The sequence below is a fragment of the Lepidochelys kempii genome, chromosome 18 (genome assembly GCF_965140265.1).
Source record: "Lepidochelys kempii isolate rLepKem1 chromosome 18, rLepKem1.hap2, whole genome shotgun sequence".
Classification (NCBI taxonomy): domain Eukaryota; kingdom Metazoa; phylum Chordata; order Testudines; family Cheloniidae; genus Lepidochelys; species Lepidochelys kempii.
This window is the reverse complement of record NC_133273.1, coordinates 11596281-11617737: the sequence shown is the minus strand read 5'-3', so window position 1 is coordinate 11617737 and position 21457 is coordinate 11596281. Positions and strand designations below refer to the sequence as shown.

General features: G+C 45.2%; 1 protein-coding gene across 3 annotated transcripts in view; it reads left to right on the top strand.

The window, feature by feature from the left end:
- Positions 1-2281: 2281 nt before the first annotated feature.
- KAZN (kazrin, periplakin interacting protein) overlaps positions 2282-21457 on the top strand; it is a 712848-nt gene continuing 693672 nt past the window's right edge. For all 3 annotated transcript variants that reach the window (XM_073317160.1, XM_073317161.1, XM_073317159.1), the window contains exons 1-2: positions 2282-2370; positions 7461-8989. In XM_073317160.1, the coding sequence (XP_073173261.1) occupies positions 8869-8989 (121 nt within the window). In that variant the 5' untranslated portion in view covers positions 2282-2370; positions 7461-8868. The remainder of the gene's footprint in view (positions 2371-7460; positions 8990-21457) is intronic.

Here is a 21457-nt window from a genome sequence, read left to right as displayed (position 1 = left end):
GTTTTCCTTAGCTTTGGTCACTGAAACAGCTGAGCCATGGCCTTTTAATGAGTTGGGTCCTTTGTGCCTTTGAAAATTTTCCCCTCTGTATTTTCTCTTTCTCCCCCCCCCCCACCTTCCTCTGATGCATCTGTCCCATTTGTCCCTGTAGTTTTATTAGATTCTCCCCCTGCCCCTTCTGCTACTGTTTATTTTCAGTCTTTTTTTTCCAAACGCATGGCCTTTATAGAGCAGCCCATATAAGTCTCTCCAAATTAATGTCCAATGTGAGCTGAACTCTTGAATCCACAATATTCAAATAGGTTCAGAATTAAGCCAAACTCATTCTAAATTCAGAGCACTCTACCAAGTCATTAGCAGAGGTGATCTGAGGGGTAACAGTGTTTCTGACAGAGGCTTTGTAGTGTCATCAAGAGACCAATACAGGCAGGAGTGAAATTTACACCTTGGTCCTTGAGCAGAATTTACCATTTGAAACAGTAGGCTCCTTGCTTCAGTTTATGGTTCCAGGCAGTGAAGTTGTGGAGGTAGCAAGATGCAGCCTGTGTCAGTAATTGTGTGTTTGCCTCAAAATGCATAATGGGGGTGGTAGAATGCCTGAAATCTACTCTAGCCGCAGCTGGAAGACAAACCCCCTGCTACTAAAAAATAATCAAAACATTTCCACCTTTATAATGTTATGTGGAGCTCTCAAACCACTACTGTGCACACTAATTAAACCTCAACTCCATTGCTAAGATGTTAATACTGACATTGTACAGAGGAGGAAACTGAGGCACTGGGTGACCAGATGTTCTGATTTTATAGGGACAGTCCTGATATTTGGGGCTTTGTCTTATATAGGCACCTATTACCCCCACCCCCAATTTTTTACACTTTCTCTCTGGTCACCCTAGCCCAGGGGGATGGACCATCCTAAGCTTACGCTGAATTGAGAACAGAACCCCTGAGCCATCAGGTGTGTGGGAAAAGTTCAGGCAGCTGTAATGAAACTTATAGCTCACAACAATGTCATTGAAAAAACATTACTACTTTATAGGGCCATCCAAACCCAGTGATATACATCTCTACAGTGCAAAACGCACTTGCATTACCTTACCCTGCTTGTGACCGGAATCTCAGGGGAGCCAGCTGAGGTCGCTCAATTAGGATGAACGGCAAGAAATGGGGAAGCCAATCCCCAAAACTTGTGGATATTCCAGTACTTAGATTCACCAAGCCAGCACCAAAACACCTTCTATAATATCTTACTGGTTATCCAGAAGCCAACAACACAGTTCCCTTAAAGTAACCCAGCCTCAGGCCTCCCCCAAATACCCAAGTCAAATATGGTGAGGATTTCTGAAAATCTTATTCATCATATAAAAAAGGTTCTGCCAATCCCAAAGGATTGGACACATTACCTCCCAGGTTAATGAATATTCTAGATCTTATCCAAATACATGCTTAAAGCCAATTCTTATTAACTAAACTAAAATGTATTAAAAAAGAAAAGAGAGTGAGTATGGTTAAAAGGTCAGTGTACATACAGACACGAGTCAATCTTGAGATTCAGATTCATAGCAGAGATGGAGAGCTTTGTAGTTGCAGAGAGTTCTTTAAGAAATAGTCCATAGGTTATAGTCCAATGTTAGTATTCAGGGCGGTCCACTCAGGACTGGGATCTCAGCCTTTGTGGCTTACGCTTCTCTGCATGAAACCTCAAGCCGGTCTGAGATGAGAGGATCAGGGTCCAAGCCATTTTTTATACAGTTTCAGGGTCCTTCGTTGAACAATAGGCACTCATTTCCTAAGCATCGCCAGTAATTATTTACACAGATTAACATAAGGCAGTTGCCTGTTTTTCCACCATTTGCAGATGATTTGCTATACATTTCAAAGAGGGATGAATACAGGGATGTCCCATGTTTACAGTTCATTTAAATGTTAAGATGTTCTTTTGATCTCTGAATTAACAGAATGCAGCATAGACAGGGACTGTTTGATTACATTGTTGACCATTACCAATATACATGTACATACACAAAAACACAAACATTATCTACCCATATGTTTTTAAGGGTTGAATTTGAGTCATTTATCCTACAGGATGCTTAACCCTTTCTGGTCATGCGTCACACTGCTGTTCTGAATAAAGATGCTGTATCTCCAGACCCTGCCACACTGCTTTCAGCATGTCCCTAACCTATGTCTGGGCAAGTAGAAAGTTGATGCAGTTGATACCCTGCTTTTCCAATCAACGTGCAGTAGAGATCTCATTGTGTTTATGTCCGTGTTTCAGAGACGTGTACTGACTCGATCTGATTACTGTAAGCCGTGAACAATGATGTTAAATGAAGCGCAGCCGCCCAGCTTGCAAGGAGCATGATGGTGTGTGTAACAACTGCGGTGCTTGGTGCTTAACAAATGTTAAGCTCTTCTCCTTAGAGATTGGAATACAGTGGCAGGACTGCTGTCTCCCCACTTCTGCCGCCCCAAGGCACACTCCAGAAATCAAACCAGCAATGAGACGTTAGCACGTGTGTCTGAACACTGTTGTCATGATCTGCCCCTTTCTCAGAGGTGAAAGTAAGCTGGTCCGCCATACCAGACCAGCTTCCCCGGGCAGCAAGTTAAAGGGCCTGGGTCTCCGAGCAGCGGCTGGAGCCCCGGGGTCGGAACCCCAGGGGCTCCGTCAGCAATTTAAAGGGCCCAGGGCTCCACTGCGGTCTCGGCGGCTGGGCTCAGGCAGCAATTTAAAGGGCCTGGGGCTCCACTGCGGTAGTGGTGGCCGGAGCCCCAGGTTCTTTAAATGGGCCCCGGGGCTCCCAGCCACCTCTGCAGCTGGTAGTTCTGGCAGTGATTTAAAGGGCCTGGGGCTCCCAGCTGACACTACTGGAGCCTGGGGCCCTTTAAATTGAGATTTAAAAGGCAGGGCTCGAAAGGCCCCTCCTCTTCCAGTTGAGGCCACGCCCCTTCCGGTTGAGGTCCCTCCCCCTGCTCAGGACTCCGGCGTACTGGTAAGTCCTTTAAGTTACTTTCACCCCTGCCCTTTGTGGGCCCACACCTTGTTCCACACTGGTGTCTCTGGGTGCCAGTACAGTCCTCTTATGCCTCTAAGGGTGTGTCTACACTGCACCATAACCTTGGAGCCATTGGGGTGAATTACAACCTTTTTAAGAGGTAAGGGGAGGGCAAAAACCCCACAAACTTTTCTTATGTATTTTCTACATTAAAAATCCGAAATTGTTCAAATATGAAAATGTAACCCTAAACATAAAAAAAAAAGGAGGGGGCTGAGGGAAAATTTTAAATTTTTTGGGTTGTATTTTGAAATTCAATTTTTGTGTGTGCCTATTTGGGGCATCCTATCCACTGCCCCCACTGAACTTTTAACTGCTCCAACACCTGCCATTTGAAGTAGCCAAGACATTTTTTACACGTATTAATGAATTTGCCCTGTGTGGTTGAGCATTTTCATTCTCATTTTGCAGAAGGGGAAACTGAGGCACCGAAAGGTCAAGGGGCCCACCCAAGGTCACCCAGTGAGCCTATGGAAGAGCTGGAAATAGAACCCAGATCACATGCCTCCCCGTCCTCTCCCTTAATCACAAAGGAACATTCCCCTGGTACCGCAGAAGTCATTTGTCAATGTAACATGCTTTCACGTGGGCCAGTCTCAAGGGGAAAACCTAGCTGGAGCCGAGCCGGCTCATTTTGAAGTCAATGCAGATAAACAAGCTCCACCGCCTGCCATGGAAACAGAACTGGGGCCTTTCCCCTAAACTCACCCACTGCTAACGCAGAATGGATCGCAGCCCGCAGCAGTAGTGGATGTGAGTTATGCTGTGCTGGACTTTAACCTTATGAAGATACTGTAATATGGGGGAGTGGGGAAAATCTTGTTGAAAGCTGGGGGCTGTAACAGCCACCCTCATTCAGGACCAATGTAAGAAGCAGCTGAGTTCCCTTTGTAGTGAAGCAGTAAGAGCTACCACCCCAGATGCAGGCCATAAAGAAGGCGTCTCAAGAGCTGAGCTTTGGGGGTGGAGAAGTTTCACTGGGAGCTGAGCATTATTTGGAGCTGTGAGTGTGTGCGATGGAAGCACGTGGAGAATGACCCTCAAGGAGAGCTCTTGGGGAAGAGTGCTGGCTGGAAAAAAAAAGAGGCTGAAATATTGAGTACAGAAACTGTCTCCTGTTTGACTCCTTCTGTGTGCAGGGAAACAGGATGTCATCCATTCTTTGAAATGAAACTATCATATCAGAGACATATCTGACTCATCAATTTCTCCTCCTAAACAAAACCAACCTATAAGACCCCAAATATTGGCAACCTTCAGGCCCAAAGGGGTAACAATATTTCATTTAGGGACAAACCTGTCACCAGGTCTGCAGAAGACAGCACAACACATCTGCCTTTGTCCAGCTGCAGCATTCCCCACAAGGATGTTTGGCTCAGGTAGAACATGCCTCATGACTTCTCACAGGTGTAAAAGTCCCCAAAGTTTGCACTGTTGGTGTCACAGGGTGGATGGCCCCTTTATAAGGGAACTGGTCCAGCCCACTTGTGCCTCATTAATAGCCTTGATGAAGCTTGATAGAGGGAAGCCAGTCTCTATAAAGAGTGAAAGGGAAACAGGAAGAGGAAGATGTAGCAGAGAGCTAGAAGACTCCTATATGCACAGTCAATCTGTGGAACTCATTGCCAGGGGATGTTGTGAAGGGCAAAACTATAATGGGGTTCAAAAAACAAACCCAGCTCCAGGAAGGAGGGCTGAGGGGTTGTTCTGATTCAAGGAGAGAGATGTGGAAGTGAGGTTAGGGTTTAGAGGATCAGTGTGTGTAGGGACTAAATCAACTAGACCACAGCAGGGGAATGTTTTAATTATCATTGTGCTGTGATGTGGTGTTCCTGAGGCATCCAAAAAGGGTAACTGAGGCAGGGTGCCTGCACCGTGACCTTAGGCCACAAGGAGGTGCCGGGGTGGTGGTCAGCCTGTTGCAGTTTGAAGACAAGGTTTTGCTTCAGACTCTTCTCGTGTTCAGCCTATAATGTTCTATGATGGAAGAAGGGTTCATTCCAAGGAAAGTGAATATTAAAACCCTCACACCCCTGTTCAGCTGTCTGAACTCTTGCAAACCGCCTTTAGTCCATCTCTGATATTGACTGGAACAGAGGGGACCTGACCGGAAATCACATTACTGCAGCCCCAAATATTCCAGCTGTAAAAACGTACTAGACCAGTGGATGGGAGCTACCTTGACTCCAGGACAAGCTTCTGTCCCAATGCTAATTTCTCCCATAATCTAACTCAGAGACACTGCTGGCCTCCCTGGCCCCATAAACCAGTAGCTATGGGCCCCTTTTCCATGGAGGAACTAGAAATGGGAAGGGGACTCTGGTTTCATTTTTAGGAAGGCAGGATAGCCTAGTAGGTAGGGCTGGGTTCTGGCACTGGGGAACGTGAGGTTCTATTCCTGACTCTGCTGCTTCCTTATTTGTTGACCTTGCGACAGTCACTTTTCTCTCTGTGCCTTGGTTTCCCCCTATGCGAGAGGTGGACAAGGCTAGTTGCCTTCTTTCTAAAGCACGTTGAGGACAATGGAGGAGTGAGGCATTACAAACATATTACGTCTGCAGTCCTGGTCCTTGTGAAGATTGCCTGGAAAATGTAAACTAGGCACTCGGGTTGAAAGGAACAAGCTGCTCACTTTGTAGAAATGCATTCAAACAACATGGGTGCGTATGGAAGGATCATCTCCCCCAACCACCCCCTGCCACCACCCAGAACCCTTAGGCTGTGCGGTGCTGTGATAAACAGTGGGAAAAGGATCCATTTTATTTCTGTGAGAGCTGCAATAAATTGACTAAAGTAAACAGGCCAAATTCTGTTCTCCTCCTTGCAGTGTGGGTGGGGAGAGGGAAGTGCACTCACACCAGAGAACAGAATTTGGCCCAAAGTTTGTAGTGTTTATAACCGTGTCAAGCCATAGGCCTTTTGTTGGGATTTTGGTGTGCGTTCATTCAAACTGGGCAAAACACGCCGCTTGAACCGGCTCGGGGAGGATCGCCCCAGCGTAAGAGGGAGCCTTCAGCCTTATCGAGCACAGAACCAGCCAAGAGGCTCTTCAACCAGTCATCTCAGTCTGCCAGTTTCTGGCCTAGCAGGGAAAAGGGAGCGTAGCTGGAAGAATTGGATGGGTACCTTGAGCCCTGGCTCTGTTTAGCTGCTTGTGGCTGTCTCAGGGAGGATGGTGCTGCGAGGAGGGGACGGGAGGAGGTGGCAGAAGCTCCCTGCAAATGGGGGAGTGGAGGTACAGGAGTGGGGAGTGAGGGGAGGGACTGAGCCTCTGGAGTTGGGGGCCGGGGGGGAGGGGCAAAGGCGACCACTTTCTCCAGGCTGTGAAGGAAGATTCCGGGGGTTTCTACCTGCTTCCAGGCCCACTCCAGTCCCTCCAGTTCCCACTCTCGCTTCCACACTCCCCACTCCCCGAGCCTGCATGAGTTTACAATATGTCCATTGTGGGGGCGGGGGGGGCAGCCCTCTGCCTCCCCCCTCCTTAGAGCGTAGGGTTGCCACCTTTCTAATGGCTGGTAACCAAACCCCTGAGACCCTGCCCCACCTCTTCACCCTAAGGCACTGTCCCCATTGCTCACTTCTTCCCCCTCCCCCCGTCGCTCACTGGAGCCTCTCCATCTCTCTTCCCTCCCCTCACACCAAGGTGCTAGAACAATTTGTATAGTGGGGGGTGCTGAGAGCCATTGAACCGAACTGTAAACCCTGTATATGACGAAAACCACTTCAAGCCAAGGGGGTGTGGCAACACCCCGAGTTCCAGCACCTATATCTCTTCCCCCCATCCCCGCGAACCGGGCTCTGCTTCAGGGCTGGGAAGGGAGCTACTGCAGCCTGACAAGGAGCCTGCCTGTAGGTAGGAGGCAACCTCTAGCTTAGCAGGGGCTGGCGTGGGTTGATGACCCAGTGCCTCCCCCAGGCCTGCGGTAACTGGACTTTTGGTGTCAGGTCAGACGTAAAAACTGGGCACCTGGCAACCCTATAGCACAGGGCTGGGACTTGGGAAAACTGGGTTCAATTCCTTTGCTCTGACACACATTTCCGGTGTGACCACTTACTTTCTGTGCCTCCGTTCCCATCTGTAAAATGGGCATAAACACTCTCTAGCCTCACGGGCATGTTGTGCAGATAAATGCATTAAAGACTGTGGTGCTCAGACACAATAGTGGGGGGCCATCTCAGTGCCTTAGATAGGCAAGTTAGCCAACCCTTGTGCTCTTCTCATGCAGCACATGGGAACCAGCCAGATGTCAACTTTAAGGCCCTTTGCTCACTTAGGTGCGCTGCCCACCCTGGCCCTATGACTTCTATCACCCTCATGCGATGTGTTACAGTTTCATAGTCCTGCTTAGGTTGCAGTGTTTGTTTTCATCCTGATTTGTCGGTTCTTCTTCCCGGCAGAATTCCCAAAGACGGCGCCTGTGACTCACAAAGGATAAAAATCGTGCGGCGCTCTCCAGAGTTAGCATCCTTTGCATCGCCAGATGGGATTTTTAAAATAAAGATGAATCAGCTGTCACAGATGCTGCTGGGAGTTAACACTTGGTCCCTTTTCCATGGAAATGGCCTTCCTTGCTACTTTACATTGAAATAATTGAGACAGCAGCTGCTACCATCCTGACTGTGACAAAACAGCTGGAGTTAAAGATACATGTGTACACAACTCATCCCTCACCATCTTTCCCCCTTTCGCTTGGGCTTCTTGGATCCTTGGATCCTTGACAATTGCAGATGGACACGAGAGGGTTAAAGCAACCAGCTTTCTCCTGCCTGGCTGAGTTAGCACTTCCCTGTGCTTCCAGGATGACTCTAAGGAACAGCCTTTGCATCACAGAACAGAGGGGGGGACACTGCAGCAGGTCAGAGGAAATGTTATTTAACACTGGCTCCAATCTCCTCCCACTTGCCTGTTTGGCTGGGGAAAAGAGAGAGGCAGATCTGTAGGGAAGGAATTAACCAGGGACTAACGCCAAGAGCCAATACAGTCTGTGACAGCAGAGGCTGCCTGCTGCAGACTGCTACAGGATTCAGGAAGGGAGACAGAGAAATTCAATCAGATCGCCTGGAGAGGAAGGAGACTATCTTCGGTAGACTACTGCAGGTGGAAGGTTCCCTGAAGCACTGTTCTGGCACCAACTTGATCAGCTGAAAAGACTATTTCATTCTGTGATTGCCTGCTGACTGTGAAGTCCAGACATAAAAGCTGGACAAACTGACAGATCTTCCTGGTAACAAATATCACTGGATCTTGCAGCGAGGAGTCGATGCATGGATCTTTGCGTGTCCACCTAGCAGACTGAAATGATTAAGGCTTAATATCCCTAGCAAGCCCAGTTACTAAACCACTGGGAAAACTCCCTTCATGGTCCTCACGTGGAAATGTGCCAGAGCTCACGGACAAGCTAATCACACAATTAGACACTGAAATCGAACGAGGACACAACTGCTTTGGGGAGAAACTCACACATTTCCTACAACTACTGCAGTTACCCCAAGAAGCGGGGGAGTTAATCAATATCTATCTTTTTTTTTCAACTCTCTGGTTTATGTCTGAGGCCCTCGGAACTGGTTAAAACAGGTACAGCAGCTCCTGAATAGAGAAGGTTAGTCTTATTCCAAATACAAATGACACCTAAGTGAAAACAGCAGGTGGTGTTGTTCCTTTCTTTGAAAAAGCAGGGGAAGAACCTTGGGCACTGAGAACAAGTTACCTAGCCAGGTGGTGGTCATCTTCTCCGATCCATCCAGGTTCTCGATCTGGGACCGTGGGGGAACGGGAAACTTCTTCAAGGGTTCTGAATTGTGCCACATGACTAACACGAAGGACCCTAGGAGAGCCATGGATGCTTTACCTGTGACCTCCAACTCCGCTGCAGGCCCTGTTACTTTCTCACAGGTCTTTGGCCAGCAATGTCAACTTATGGAGGCAGGTAGGAGGGGTATATATTTAATTTCCTAACTTATTGCCCACTAATTGGCAAATTATCTTCTCCCCAGACCCAGGACTTACCAAAGTCTGGGATTGTTCAAAGGAGTCTAAGGGATTTAAGCACCCAATTCCTTAGCTTCTTTTGAAAATCCCACTTTAAGATTCCTAAATCCAAATACTCGCAAAATTGAAACCATGGCGTAGGATGGACATTATGCTGTTTGGATTAACATGGTTTGAAATCAGCCACTCTTGAGCTGATGGTCCAAGAGAGGTTGCCACTGTGTTTTGAACAGTAAGTGGTATGCATGATAACTCATCAAGTTACTAAGAGTCATGAAAACAAATGATGCTGAAATAATGAGTCAGGCAAGGGCATGAGTGCTAATTCCTCTGCTGCATCTTTTTGCCTCATGTAACTTTTGTAGGGAATGAGTTGTGTGTAACTGGTGAGTAGCTGGTCAAGGAACACGGATTTGTACTGTATTGGGGAGTGACTATTGTAGCATGATGCATCTCTGGGTGGGGTGGACCTTTGGTGAGGGTGTTCTGTTCTGTAAAGGACCAGGTGACTATTCATTATTACTGTAGTGCCCTGGAGTCCTGGTCATGGACCAGGACCTCATTGTGACTGGTGCTGAACAAACACAGCACAAAAAGAAGATTCTTGCTCCAAAGATTTTTATTGAGTTGCAATCCCCTTAGGGTGGATCTGATTCTCTGAGGCCCTTCACCTCGTGGAGTCACATACAACTATGTAAAACATAGCTAAATCAGAATTTTCCCTCTGATCTTCATACTCTCTCTGCAGCGGTGCAAACAGCTACGCAAAGTGCAAGGCCATGGAGAACTATGCCCACTGCCTCTAACTATCTTAACGTTTTGTACCAGTGTCCGCAACCATAGTATCTGAACACTTTCTGAGTTAGTAAAGTGGCCTGGCAAACAAGGACCCTAGTGAAATTCATGAGTCTTCATTTTTTCTCCAGTGCTGGGTTAAGGGAAGCTCTCTCCACAAGGGACGGAGAGAGAGGACTGGTACTTGCAAATATTGATGATGACTTTACAATGAATTTTCTTAATCACATACTGTATTGACCTGATATAGTGTCCATGTTGCCAAGACTCATTGGCACTTTCACAATACTGGTTTTGACTATGGAATAGGACTTATTTTCTGGTGAATTTGTAGGAGTGAAGCTAGGACATAGATACATAGTTGTCTCCCCTAGATGATCACTTGAATATGTCCTCCCAAATCCTATTACAAGTTATGTTTGGATCACATTGTTACTGTTTAGAGGGTGAATTCAGAAAGAATTACACGGCGTTATTCCTACATGATTTCCACTGAAATCTGTGGAAGTGACCTAGATAAAGTTAAGACCTATGGTGAGCTTCATTTTCTAGCTTGTGATTGTGTTGGGCTCTCAAAGGAAATGTCAGGGAATAATCCAAGGCAGTTTTACTTTTCTCCCTTGCATATTTCAGATCATATTATCAATGATACCAAGATCATAGCACCACTGGGTTAGGTGCTGTACTTAAAAACAGTCCCTGCCCTGAGGTCTTGCATTCCAAATGGCAAGACAGACAAAGGATAGGAGAAAGCAAGTAATAGTAGCTTAACTTCTAAAAGGGGGAACTGAGACACACAGAGATGAAGAAACTTGCCCAGGGTCACATAGAAAGTTTGTGGAAGAGCCAATGTTTGATAGCTCTTGAAATCCAGTTCAGTACCTCAACCACAAACTCATCTTTCCTTTCAGTGGCTGTCTTCCATGATGTTGCCTAGATGTAACTGACGACAGAATATGCCCCCAAATAGAGCTGAGTGAAAGGTTTTGGCCAAAATTTTTTTGTGTGCGTGCATGAAAAATGCAGATTCAGTGACACTGAAATATTTCATGAATCTGTCAGTTTTACTGAATTGTTCATTTTGGGGGGAGGGGAGAAACAAAAATTCTGAAAAAAATGGAAACATTTTGATTTTCAGATTAAAACTACTTTTAGTTTCAAAATGTCCTTGAATCTTATTTAAAAACATTTTTTTCCAAAAGTTTTAAGAAGATTAAAATTAGAATGAAATGCTTTGATTTTGGCGGAACGACATGTTTCGTTTGACCCAAAATGGAATGTTGTAAAATTTTTTTAAAGTTACCAATGAACTGAAAAAGCCCTTATTCCCACCGCACTAACCCTGAGAAGATAAAGAGCAATGTAATAATGAATATTGGCAATGTTCTTTAGCCAACCACATGAAAACAAGTGCGGGTTTTGGCTGTTCATGTACTAATGCAGTAGTAACAGCTGTCTCCTCCATTGGCTGCCTAGAATGGGGTCTCCGGTTAGCAACAATATGTGGAGGAAGCCAGAGCAAACATATTGTAACAAACAGGCAAATACTACCTGGGTTTGCATGTCTGCACCTCTACTGTGTATCTTGGCCACTCAGAACTTTGCAGACAGCAATGACAGAACTCTGATTCTGCTGTTCTGCAACCACAGGTGTCTATTACATGAGCTAAAAGAGACTCTCTGCTCATTGTTATGGCCTATAAGATAGAGGAGCAGTTCTGATTCTATCCAGAACAGGGCAGTAGTTAAAATACCCGGTAGCCAGTACACCACCCTATTGATACACTAACATTAAAATTCCTTCCTGCAAATCTAGGATAAGGAGATGAAACCAAGAGAGATTCAGATGTCCTGCTCCAAAAGGAAAAATCCAGTTTGTCATTTATAGCACCTTAACCCAAAGCTGAGGGAGAATTCTGGTAAATGATACTGGTACTTCTTGTTGGTGGCTGGGCAGCTGGATAAGGATATGACCGTATATATTGTGTCTTTAACACTAGAGAGGGATTAGGACCAAAGTTCTCTTCTAAACAATCCAGAAGTCTGGGGAAGCTCCGCTCCAATTATGAAACTTTCGGACCTAGGCCCTTCTGGACGTAATCTATTGAAATGCTGTCTCACTGCTACAAAACTTGACTGAACATGGAAAATGGATGTCCAGGGGAACCTTAGAACAACTAGGAGCAATTGTAAAGATTTAGCCACAGAACTCACTGCATGACCTTGGGCAAGTCACTTAGCCTCTCTATACCTCAGCTCCCCATCTGTAAGATGAGGATATTAGCGCTGCTCCTCCTCACGGAGTGTTGTAAGGACAAATTCATTAGTATATATAATGTGCTTGGATATGGTTGCACCTAGAAACCTCAGGGCCAAATTCTGCCTTCAGTTACATCTGTGCACCACTGACTTCACTGGGACTCTAGGGATGTAGAGTCTGACCCTGGAAGCCTAAATTTAAACAGCAAAACGTGTAGACCTCCTATATCACATCACTGTGGTTAATGACATTTTGGGTTTTTTTTCATAGCAAGAGGATGTGCTGAAACGATGAAAGGTCCAGACCTAATCTGAAAGTCAAACAGTGCACCTGCAGAAATACCAAACTATGTAAATCACAGACTTGGCCATACACCTCCCATTAGCACCTTTCAAGTTTTCTGCAAGTGGCAACGTTGTCTATGGCTCGCCCTTCATCACATGGAAATCAGCAGGCTCGCAATGCTTGAGCTGAGTTTAAATGTAGAGGGTTCTGGTTTTGAGAGCATCCCACCAGTACCCTCCAAGACCCATTGAAGGCAGTGGGAGTCTTTCCACTGACTTTAGTGGGCTTGGGATCAGGTGGGGAAATTTATTTTCCCTTAAATTTCTTTAAGGACAGCAGGCTCACAAGATTAACTTAGTTCCCATACAGAAAATCAGCCCTTTGTGGGTAGAGCTCCCATTGCAGTCAAGATCTCTCCTGGTGGAAGGTTTGCACAGGGCTTCTGGGGGCCACAAAACTTGAAGATAGAAACTTTGATTGTTGAGGCTTGTTCTGTGAATATTTGTATCAGTCAAACCAACCTCTCTCTGCCTTATAGATGTTTGCAAAAAGAAAAGGAGTACTTGTGGCACCTTAGAGACTAACCAATCTATTTGAGCATAAGCTTTTGTGAGCTACAGAGCTGTTGCTCACGGAAGCTTATGCTCAAATAAATTGGTTAGTCTCTAAGATGCCACAAGTACTCCTTTTCTTTTTGCGAATACAGACTAATACGGCTGCTACTCTGAATCCTGTCATTATAGATGTTTGTGGACCAAATCTGCCCTTTGTTACAAGAGGCTTCTCTCATAGTAACTGAAAGAAGAACCAGGCCCTGTAGGCATACCCTTCTGGCTACCTTAGGGTTTTGTATAGCAGTGTGTACATTTAGCGGGGCTAGCTGGCAGGCCATGTCAGCTTGCAGCTGTGAAGTGTGAGGGGGAATGGCAGCCGCGCCAAATCCCTGGCAATTTTAAGTGCTGGTTGGGGATGTTTGGCTCATGTCCTGTGATGGAAGGTGAGAGACTCTTTGCTCTTCCATCCCCCAGGAGGGAGGACTGGGGCCTGATCGCTGCCTGCTGAATGGTCTGTTCGGAGAAAGAAAAAGATTAATTCTGTTTAAGTTTTTCCTAGATATATTTCAGTTTCACAGTTACCAAGGTGACACTTCCTTTCTACTATCTATATGGTAGTTACATGGCTCCTGTTACTATCATGTCTGAGCACCTCAATGTCTGGAGTGTATTTATCCTCACAGCACCTCAGGAAATAGAACAGGCATGTTATACCCAGTTTACAGAGAGGCACAGAGAGACTAAGTGAATTTCCCAAGGTCACACCTGCAATCTGTGACAGAGTTAAACCCTGAACTGAGTCCTAAGCTAGTGCATTCACCACGCTTTTTCTCGCTCACCTAATCTTGCTGTGCAGTCTCTTTTTCTGAACACCAAGCATTGACTGTGGGGGGGGAGTTAACTCTTCTCCACCCAGCTGCACATCATTTTGCTTGATATGAAAGTTGAAATTAAAAAAAAAAGTTTCTGTGCAGCTGGTTTTGCATAATCTAATTACTTATACATGCTTTTTGTACATTTGCATAATTCCCCAGGTACCATGGTAATTACACTATTAGTCTAAATAGTTCATTGTCATAAGGGAACACTACTCCAAACTTATTAGGCCCATTGCATAAGTGCTTGCTCTTTTTTAACCCTGAAATGCTGTTTGCTTGTAAATTTATATGGGGAAATTACTTTTTAAAACTCATCCTCTCCTTTTATCATATTTTACAGTACATCTACCTTCTGCCTTATTATGTCCCAGTAAATCTGTTTGCTTGGCTGTGTTCTTTGAGGTGACCTGTTTTATCAGCGGTTAGCATTAGCAAATATTCCAGGGGAATATTTTGTAGGGGTGAGGAAAGGCGGGGAAGAGGTTGCACTTTTATAACACAACTAATTTAACTCCCTGGTTCAGGTCAAGCTGAAAAAGTTCCAGCTTCCCAAAGTAATAAGTTATCATTACATCATGTGTTCAGCATGTCTGATGCAGGAGAGATGTTTGTTTCTAATTGAGAGTTGGTCAGATAAGGTATCATTTCAAAAGTAGGCATTAATTCTGACTTGTCGCAGGGATCCATAAGGAATGAGCAGGGCCAGCATTACAATGTTGATGTTTCCCACTCTCACACCCTGTACTTCCTTCTCCTGTCTTCTGCATTCTCCAGTCCTCTCCCGTCCATGCCTGAACTGCCCATCCTCCTCCCAATCCTTTGCCATGCTCAGCACTGTGAGGTCTGATCAACGTTAATAATCTGGGTCGAGGGTAAAGGCAGCTGTTCACTATATCTGCTGGCTGATACTGCAGTGGGCAGTGCTGTAACTGCCAATGAGGGACAGAACCCAAAGGTTCTAGTGAACTCTCTCCTGCCATCCATCTCCACCCTCTGACAAACAGAGGCTAGGGACACCCTTCCTTACGCATCTTGGCTAATAGCCATTAATGGACTTAACCTCCATGAATTTATCCAGTTCTCTTTTAAACCCTGTTATAGTCCTAGCCTTCATAATCTCCTCAGGCAAGGAGTTCCACAGGTTGACTGTGTGCTGAGTGAAGAAGAACGTCCTTTTATTTGTTTTAAACCTGCTACCCATTAATTTCATTTAGTGGCCCCTAGTTCTTATAATATAGGAACAAGTAAATAACTTTTCCTTATTCACTTTCTCCACATCACTCATGATTTTATAGACCTCTATCATATCCCCCCTGAGTCTCCTCTTTTCCAAGCTGAAAAGTCCTAGCCTCTTTAATCTCTCCTCATATGGGACCCGTTTCAAACCCCTAATCATTTTAGTTGCCCTTTTCTGAACCTTTTCTAATGCCAGTATATCTTTTTTGAGATGAGGGGACCACATCTGTACACAGTATACAAGATGTGGGTGTACCATGGATTTATATAATGGCAATAAGATATACTCTGTCTTATTCTCTATCCCTTTTTTAATGATTCCTAACATCCCATTTGCTTTTTTGACTGTTGCTGCACACTGCGTGGACGTCTTCAGAGAACTATCCATGATGACTCCAAGATCTTTCTCCTGATTAGTTGTAGCTAAATTAGCCCACATCATATTCTATGTATAGTTGGGGTTATTTTTTCCAATGTGCATTACATTACATTTATCCACATTAAATTTCATTTGCCATTTTGTTGCCCAATCACTTAGTTTTGGGAGATCTTTCTGAAGTTCTTCACAGCCTGCTTTGGTCTTAACTATCTTGAGCAGTTTAGTATCATCTGCAAACTTTGCCACCTCACTGTTTACCCCTTTATGAGCGTCGACTCAGTGAACTACATTTGGGGGTAGATAATCCTGAACTCGGATACTCCAGTGGGAGCATGCTAGCGAGCAGCCAGTTGGACACAGTGAGTGAAATGAAAAATCCTGTAAGAGAGCCTGTCCCATTCTCTAGGCCAAATAGGGGTGGATAAACCTATTTAGAAGCTTTAGAAGTTTGCCCATCGCTGGTCCATGGATAAGAAACCAGCATGACTTCATACCTAGCTCTTACCCTGTGCTTTTCATCTGTTAATCCTGAGGGAGGTCAATGTTACTATCCCCATTTTACAGGTGGGTAAACTGAGGCACAGAGCAGTGAAATGACTTGCTCAAGCTCACCCAGCAAGCCAGGAACAGAACCCAGCTCTCAGGAGTCCCAGTTTAGTGTTCTGTCTCTAAATCAAACTGCCTCCCCTTAAGCAGTGAGTACTTTAGTCAGAGCCATTTTTAAAAATTATTATTTTCTCTCCTCCTCTGAACCACTAATGCAGTAACATTCTGGGGATCTGAGTGCTCCAGAACGAGGCTTGAGCTCTTTTCCTTTGGATGAAGTGCTGAGGGCCCTCGCCTCCCCTCGGTCTCAATTGGTATTGCGAGATTTCAGCACCTTGCAGAACTGGGCCCCAGAAGAGCAGCCACTGTTTCTTGTGTAGTTAATTCCAAGTCGTTTGTCATTCTTTGCAGTACTTCCCAAGATTGGATTGCTGTATATTACTCCATGACTCACCGTTCCATAAATACATCCTGCATTAGGTTAATTGTCATTTTCCTTAATTCATCTTTGACTCACAGCTTTGTTATCCTGCAATATTTTTACTTTGCCAACTAATTTTTCTCCATCAGTTAGAGAATGAGTAACTCAAATCTCTGTGTGACTTGAATGAACAAGGAGGGTCAGGTCGTTTCAAGAAGCCACTACGCTTTTGGATGCTTATGGGAAGCTTTTGCATGTCATTCATCCATCATATAGACTTGTGCTTAGTGTGTGTGTTATGCATCCCACTCTAATGGCTGGTCCACAGAGATGTTTGCTACAGCTGCAAGCAAGGGGACAAAGGGCCTGATGCAAAATCCATGGGAGTATTTTCAATGGGCTGTGGCTTGAACATTAGGGCCAGACTTATAAAGGTATTTAGGCACCTATTGAAATCAGTGGGAGTTCAGGGCTGAATTCACAAAGGTTCTTAAGTGCCTAGCCCACCGATTCCAGTCACAAAGAAATGACATGGTGGACTGGAGACTCTAGGAGCTGCGCATCTAGGGACACATCCTCCCCACTCTCCTGGCTGCTCTGAGCATGATAAGAAGCATGTGGTTCTTCACACTTCTGAGCTGCATTCCTCTGCGGAGCCATCCCCTCCTTTCCAGAGGCAGAGTCAGTGCAATACAGGGCTGTGCAATTCACCTCCCAGACATGTATTGCTTTCCTCCTCCCTGTGTGCTTGCAAGTACCAGTCCAAACAAAATCACTGTGTGAATGAGCACAAATCACTCAGCCCAGCAAGAGCAGAAGGGACACAATGAAGCTAAATATATTTGGGGCTTTTATATACCCAGAAAATCCTTAGGCTGAATTCACTGAGGATGCAAATTCTTTTAAAATTGGGGGTGGGGGGAAGATCTTCTCTTTCCTCTCTGCATCAGAGGAATGCCTGTGGCAAAAATGCTTTCAGCAGTAAGCAGAAAACTTAGCAGGGAACTAGAAATTGCAGTGTCCATTGTAGGGAAGGTTTATTGCTCTCTGTGTTGATGCTTCTGTAATGCAGTAATTCAGCTTTTGAGGGTGTAGTAGGCAATACTTCTCTGTATGGGCTCGTTACTGTTACAGAAGGCAGTAGAGTTCTGTAGTACCAAGAAGTGCCTTGATTTGTTACAGCGGATGACTAAGTATTTATTTAAAACGTCATGTGAATTTAGTGTTTGTGAAAGATATTGAACGTACAGCCCAGCTGATCCTTTCTTGTCCAGAGAACAAGCACAGCCCGGGTACATCAGTGCAAGCTTCTCCCATGCTGCCCTATTCATACACCTCAGCCCTGCTCTGAAGCGACCACCTCTAAGGCTGACAAGGTCATCCCGGCTCCATGGCCCATTCAGTCCTTGGCGTCTTCGGAGACAGACTGGCGGAAGGCTGGCAGTGGTGATGTTGTCGACTAGGCTGAAAATGACCGCTTTTTGGAGACTGTGGGGTTGCTCATGAACATTTCCAATGTTTTTCCCAATAGTTCCATTATCCGCTTCTTCGTGGTCCATTGTTGACCAGGTTGTGGAGGTCTCTTGCTGAAGTCAGTGGCGTGACTTCTGCAAGTAAGGCCTCCCCATTCTGAGCGAGGGCTTCAGAACTGGACTCTTAAAAAAAAAAAAAAAAAAGCAGGATTAAAAAATATGTTGACAGATTGTTTAATAAAGGAACAGAACCACCGCTAAGCTGAGCAGGGTGGTTTTTTACATTGTTTGTTTCTGTTTTTTCCTTTTAAGCAGAACCACAAATCAATGCTTATCTACAGCTCATTACGTTTCTATGCGGGATGCTTGCTACTTCTAATAAATTACTTAGGACCAAGGACTGGGGTAGGAGGACTTTACTGATGGCAGCTGTGATCGAAGGAATGCGTCATGCAAATGATGAAGAATTTATGAAGAAGCCTCTCTGTTTAACAGGATGCTGAAGGAAAGTGGCGAGATTTCAGAACAGTGCTAAGGAGATGATGACGCTTTACTGACAATATCCTTCCTCTGTTTTGTTTTATTTTTTTAATCCCTTTTGTGTTCTTGCTCAGTTTAATTATCCACTGTGGTGACTTTCCACACCTTTAACTCAAGGTTGAAGTGGGGCAGATGGATAAATGTCACCTTCTTCCAACTAGGTGAAGACTAATGGCATTCATCAGTGTTGTTCATTGAGGGCTGCATTATGGTGCTTAGAATCTCTGAAATATAAATAGGGGGAAAGGCAACGGTGTCATGATTTGCATCCAAGCAGCATTACTCACCTCTGAGGTGGGTACAATTGATCTGCACCCGTCAATAAGGGAGAGATTTCTCGAAATAGCTCAGCACTAAGTGTGCAGCCAGTGGACGGACCCCTTTGAAAACCTAGCCCTAACTGAGTGAAATGACCTGCGATGAGATAAAACAGAAGTCTCTCCTCCTGGCTTTCCTGGAATGGATCTCTTAGCACTATAGTGCTGGGTATGGTTGAATCCTTCCCAACCCCCGCCTTTCACTGCAAAAGGAAAGATTTCACATTCACATAGAATTACATTTTCAGATGGTATTTCTGCTTTTTCATCATTACAACATAAGGGTAGCTAATGATGCTTTGCTTTTGCAAAACCAACTCCCCCTGCCCCTTGATTTCTTGGTGCTATTATTATTTGCATTGCATTGGTGATAAGAGGTTTCAGCAGATACTGGGTGTTTCGTGCTAGGTTCTGTACAGACCCATAGTAAGAAACACTCCCTCCCCTTTGGACCTCACAGTCTTTAATAGCCAAGACAAAGGGCAGGGAAACAAAGGCACAGCGCTGAAATGGCATGGCTGAGTTCACAGAGTAGGTCAGTGGGGGCAGGGGGGAACCAGGATGAGAACCCAGCTGTAACTGAAAGATGGCGATGCCCTAAGCTACCATGAAAAATATCTGTGCACAATGGACCCGACTGGAAGAGGGCTTTACATCCAAGCTGCATTACTCACTTCTGAGATGGGTACAATTGATTTATTCTTGTCAATAAGGGAGAGATTTCTCAAAATAGCTCAGCACTAAGTGTGCAGCTAGTGGGCAGAGCCCCTTTGAAAATCTAGCCCTAGCTGAGTGAAATGACCTGCGATGAGATAAAACAAAAGTCTCTTCTCCTGGCTTGCCTGGAATGGTTCTCTTCCAAAAGGCAAGAGACATTATTTAACATATACGTCATCACCATGCCTGGAGGCCCCAGCATGGCATCAGAGGTGGGCCATAAACAGGGTAGGAGAGTAGCTTTCCAAATCAGTTCAGGAAGGATGTTCTGTGTGCGAGGAGCAGCATAGCAGAAGGTGGGAAAAGATTTGGGTTACAAGCTGTTAAGGAGGCAGATGAGGCTGACATCATTAGTCGGAGCCACATGGTAAGCGATGAGAATGGGCCAACCCTAGTTTAAAATGACTGTAGCATTCTAAGACAATGGGCCTCAAACGAGCAGGGATATGACTGCAAAACTGGGGAGTCTCAGATCACTACAGCGTAGTTCTCTGTTGTTTTTATGCAGCTGTAAATCTCGTTTGCAGTCATGTGAATTAATTGCTGCCAGACCAGACTGCAGTATGGCAGTCACAGGAGAGGCATCCGCAAGGAGCAGGGAAGGGATGGAAATAGATTTGTCTCCCATAGAGGTTTACTAAGTGGTCTGCACTGTACTAAAGCAATATCCTATTTCCTCTCAAATTCCAGGCTCAGTGCCCACTAACCCTAACAGAGTTCTGCAGGCACAAGCGGGGGGAGTCGAGTGAAACCCTTTCTAAGTAGGATGTTCTGTTATTGGGACTTACCCTCTTCAGATGCACAAGCGGCATCAGAGACACGTAGTGACTGCAGTGGGAAACATCGCAGAGCTTTCTGGGGGTGCGGCTCTCTGCATTTCCAACAACGGGGTCACTGTAAGCGAACATTTACCTCTTTATATAAGGTACTTTAATGGCCCCCAGCATCACCGTTTCTGAGCACTTCACAGTATTTACTGTATTTATCCACACAACACCCCTGTGAGATAGGGAAGCACTATTATCTCCATTGTACAGATGGGGAACTAAGACACAGAGTGCCTTGCCCAAGGTCACATGTCATCAACTCTACATTCACCAGCTGAGGGTTTCCATGGTAATTATGCCAGATAAATATACCCCTAACCATGGCTGAGTAGCCCACTGTCCCGGTATCTGCAAATTCATGAAGTTGATGGATTTCCATTCCATACGGCTAAATTCAGTGCCTTGCATAATGAAAGGAACCTGTCCTGTATGTAACACCACCATTCCTTAATCCAGATCTGGCAACAAACTCCACATTCAAAGGCCACTGTGCCTGCCTGGAGCTCATCAAAAGGATTAAGGCCATAACAAACCGGGGGAACTCTGCAACTGGGGACTTGACCAGGAATTGCAACGAGAACAGAATGCGAAAGTGGTGACAATTTTTTTGCTATCTTGAAAGAGTCACTATTTTGCACCCTTGGAATTTCTTATTTCCATCAACATGACCGAAATGTCTCTGAAATCTGTATGTGTTTTCTCTGCCAATCCACTTTTGCTTAAAAAAAAAAAAATCCATTTCTGAGTGAGGAGAAAAAATGTGCAATTGGGTGAATACTTCACAAATACACTGCGGGACAGGTTTCCCCCTCCCATGTGCATTGTGTTGTGTTGTGTTTGTGTGTGGGGTTTTTTTTTTTTTAATGACAAAACTCAGTTGAAATGGTTCCTGTTTTGGTGGGAAAACATGCCTCCTGTGCATAAAATGTGGAATTCATATGCACAAGGATTCTACATTGTTGGAATCCCATTTAAGCCCTCGTTTGAGTGGGACTTAAGTGGCACATAGATCTTGAGCACCCTTTCTGCACAGGGGTGAATGTCCCCAAATGTGAAGCTACGGATCATTTTGTCTCCCCAGGTACAACATTGTTAAAACTGGCTCAAGTTCAGTCTGCAAGAGTATCTGAGTAAACTTTTTGTGACAGCTCCTTAGCAACAATTAGTAAAATCAGCAAA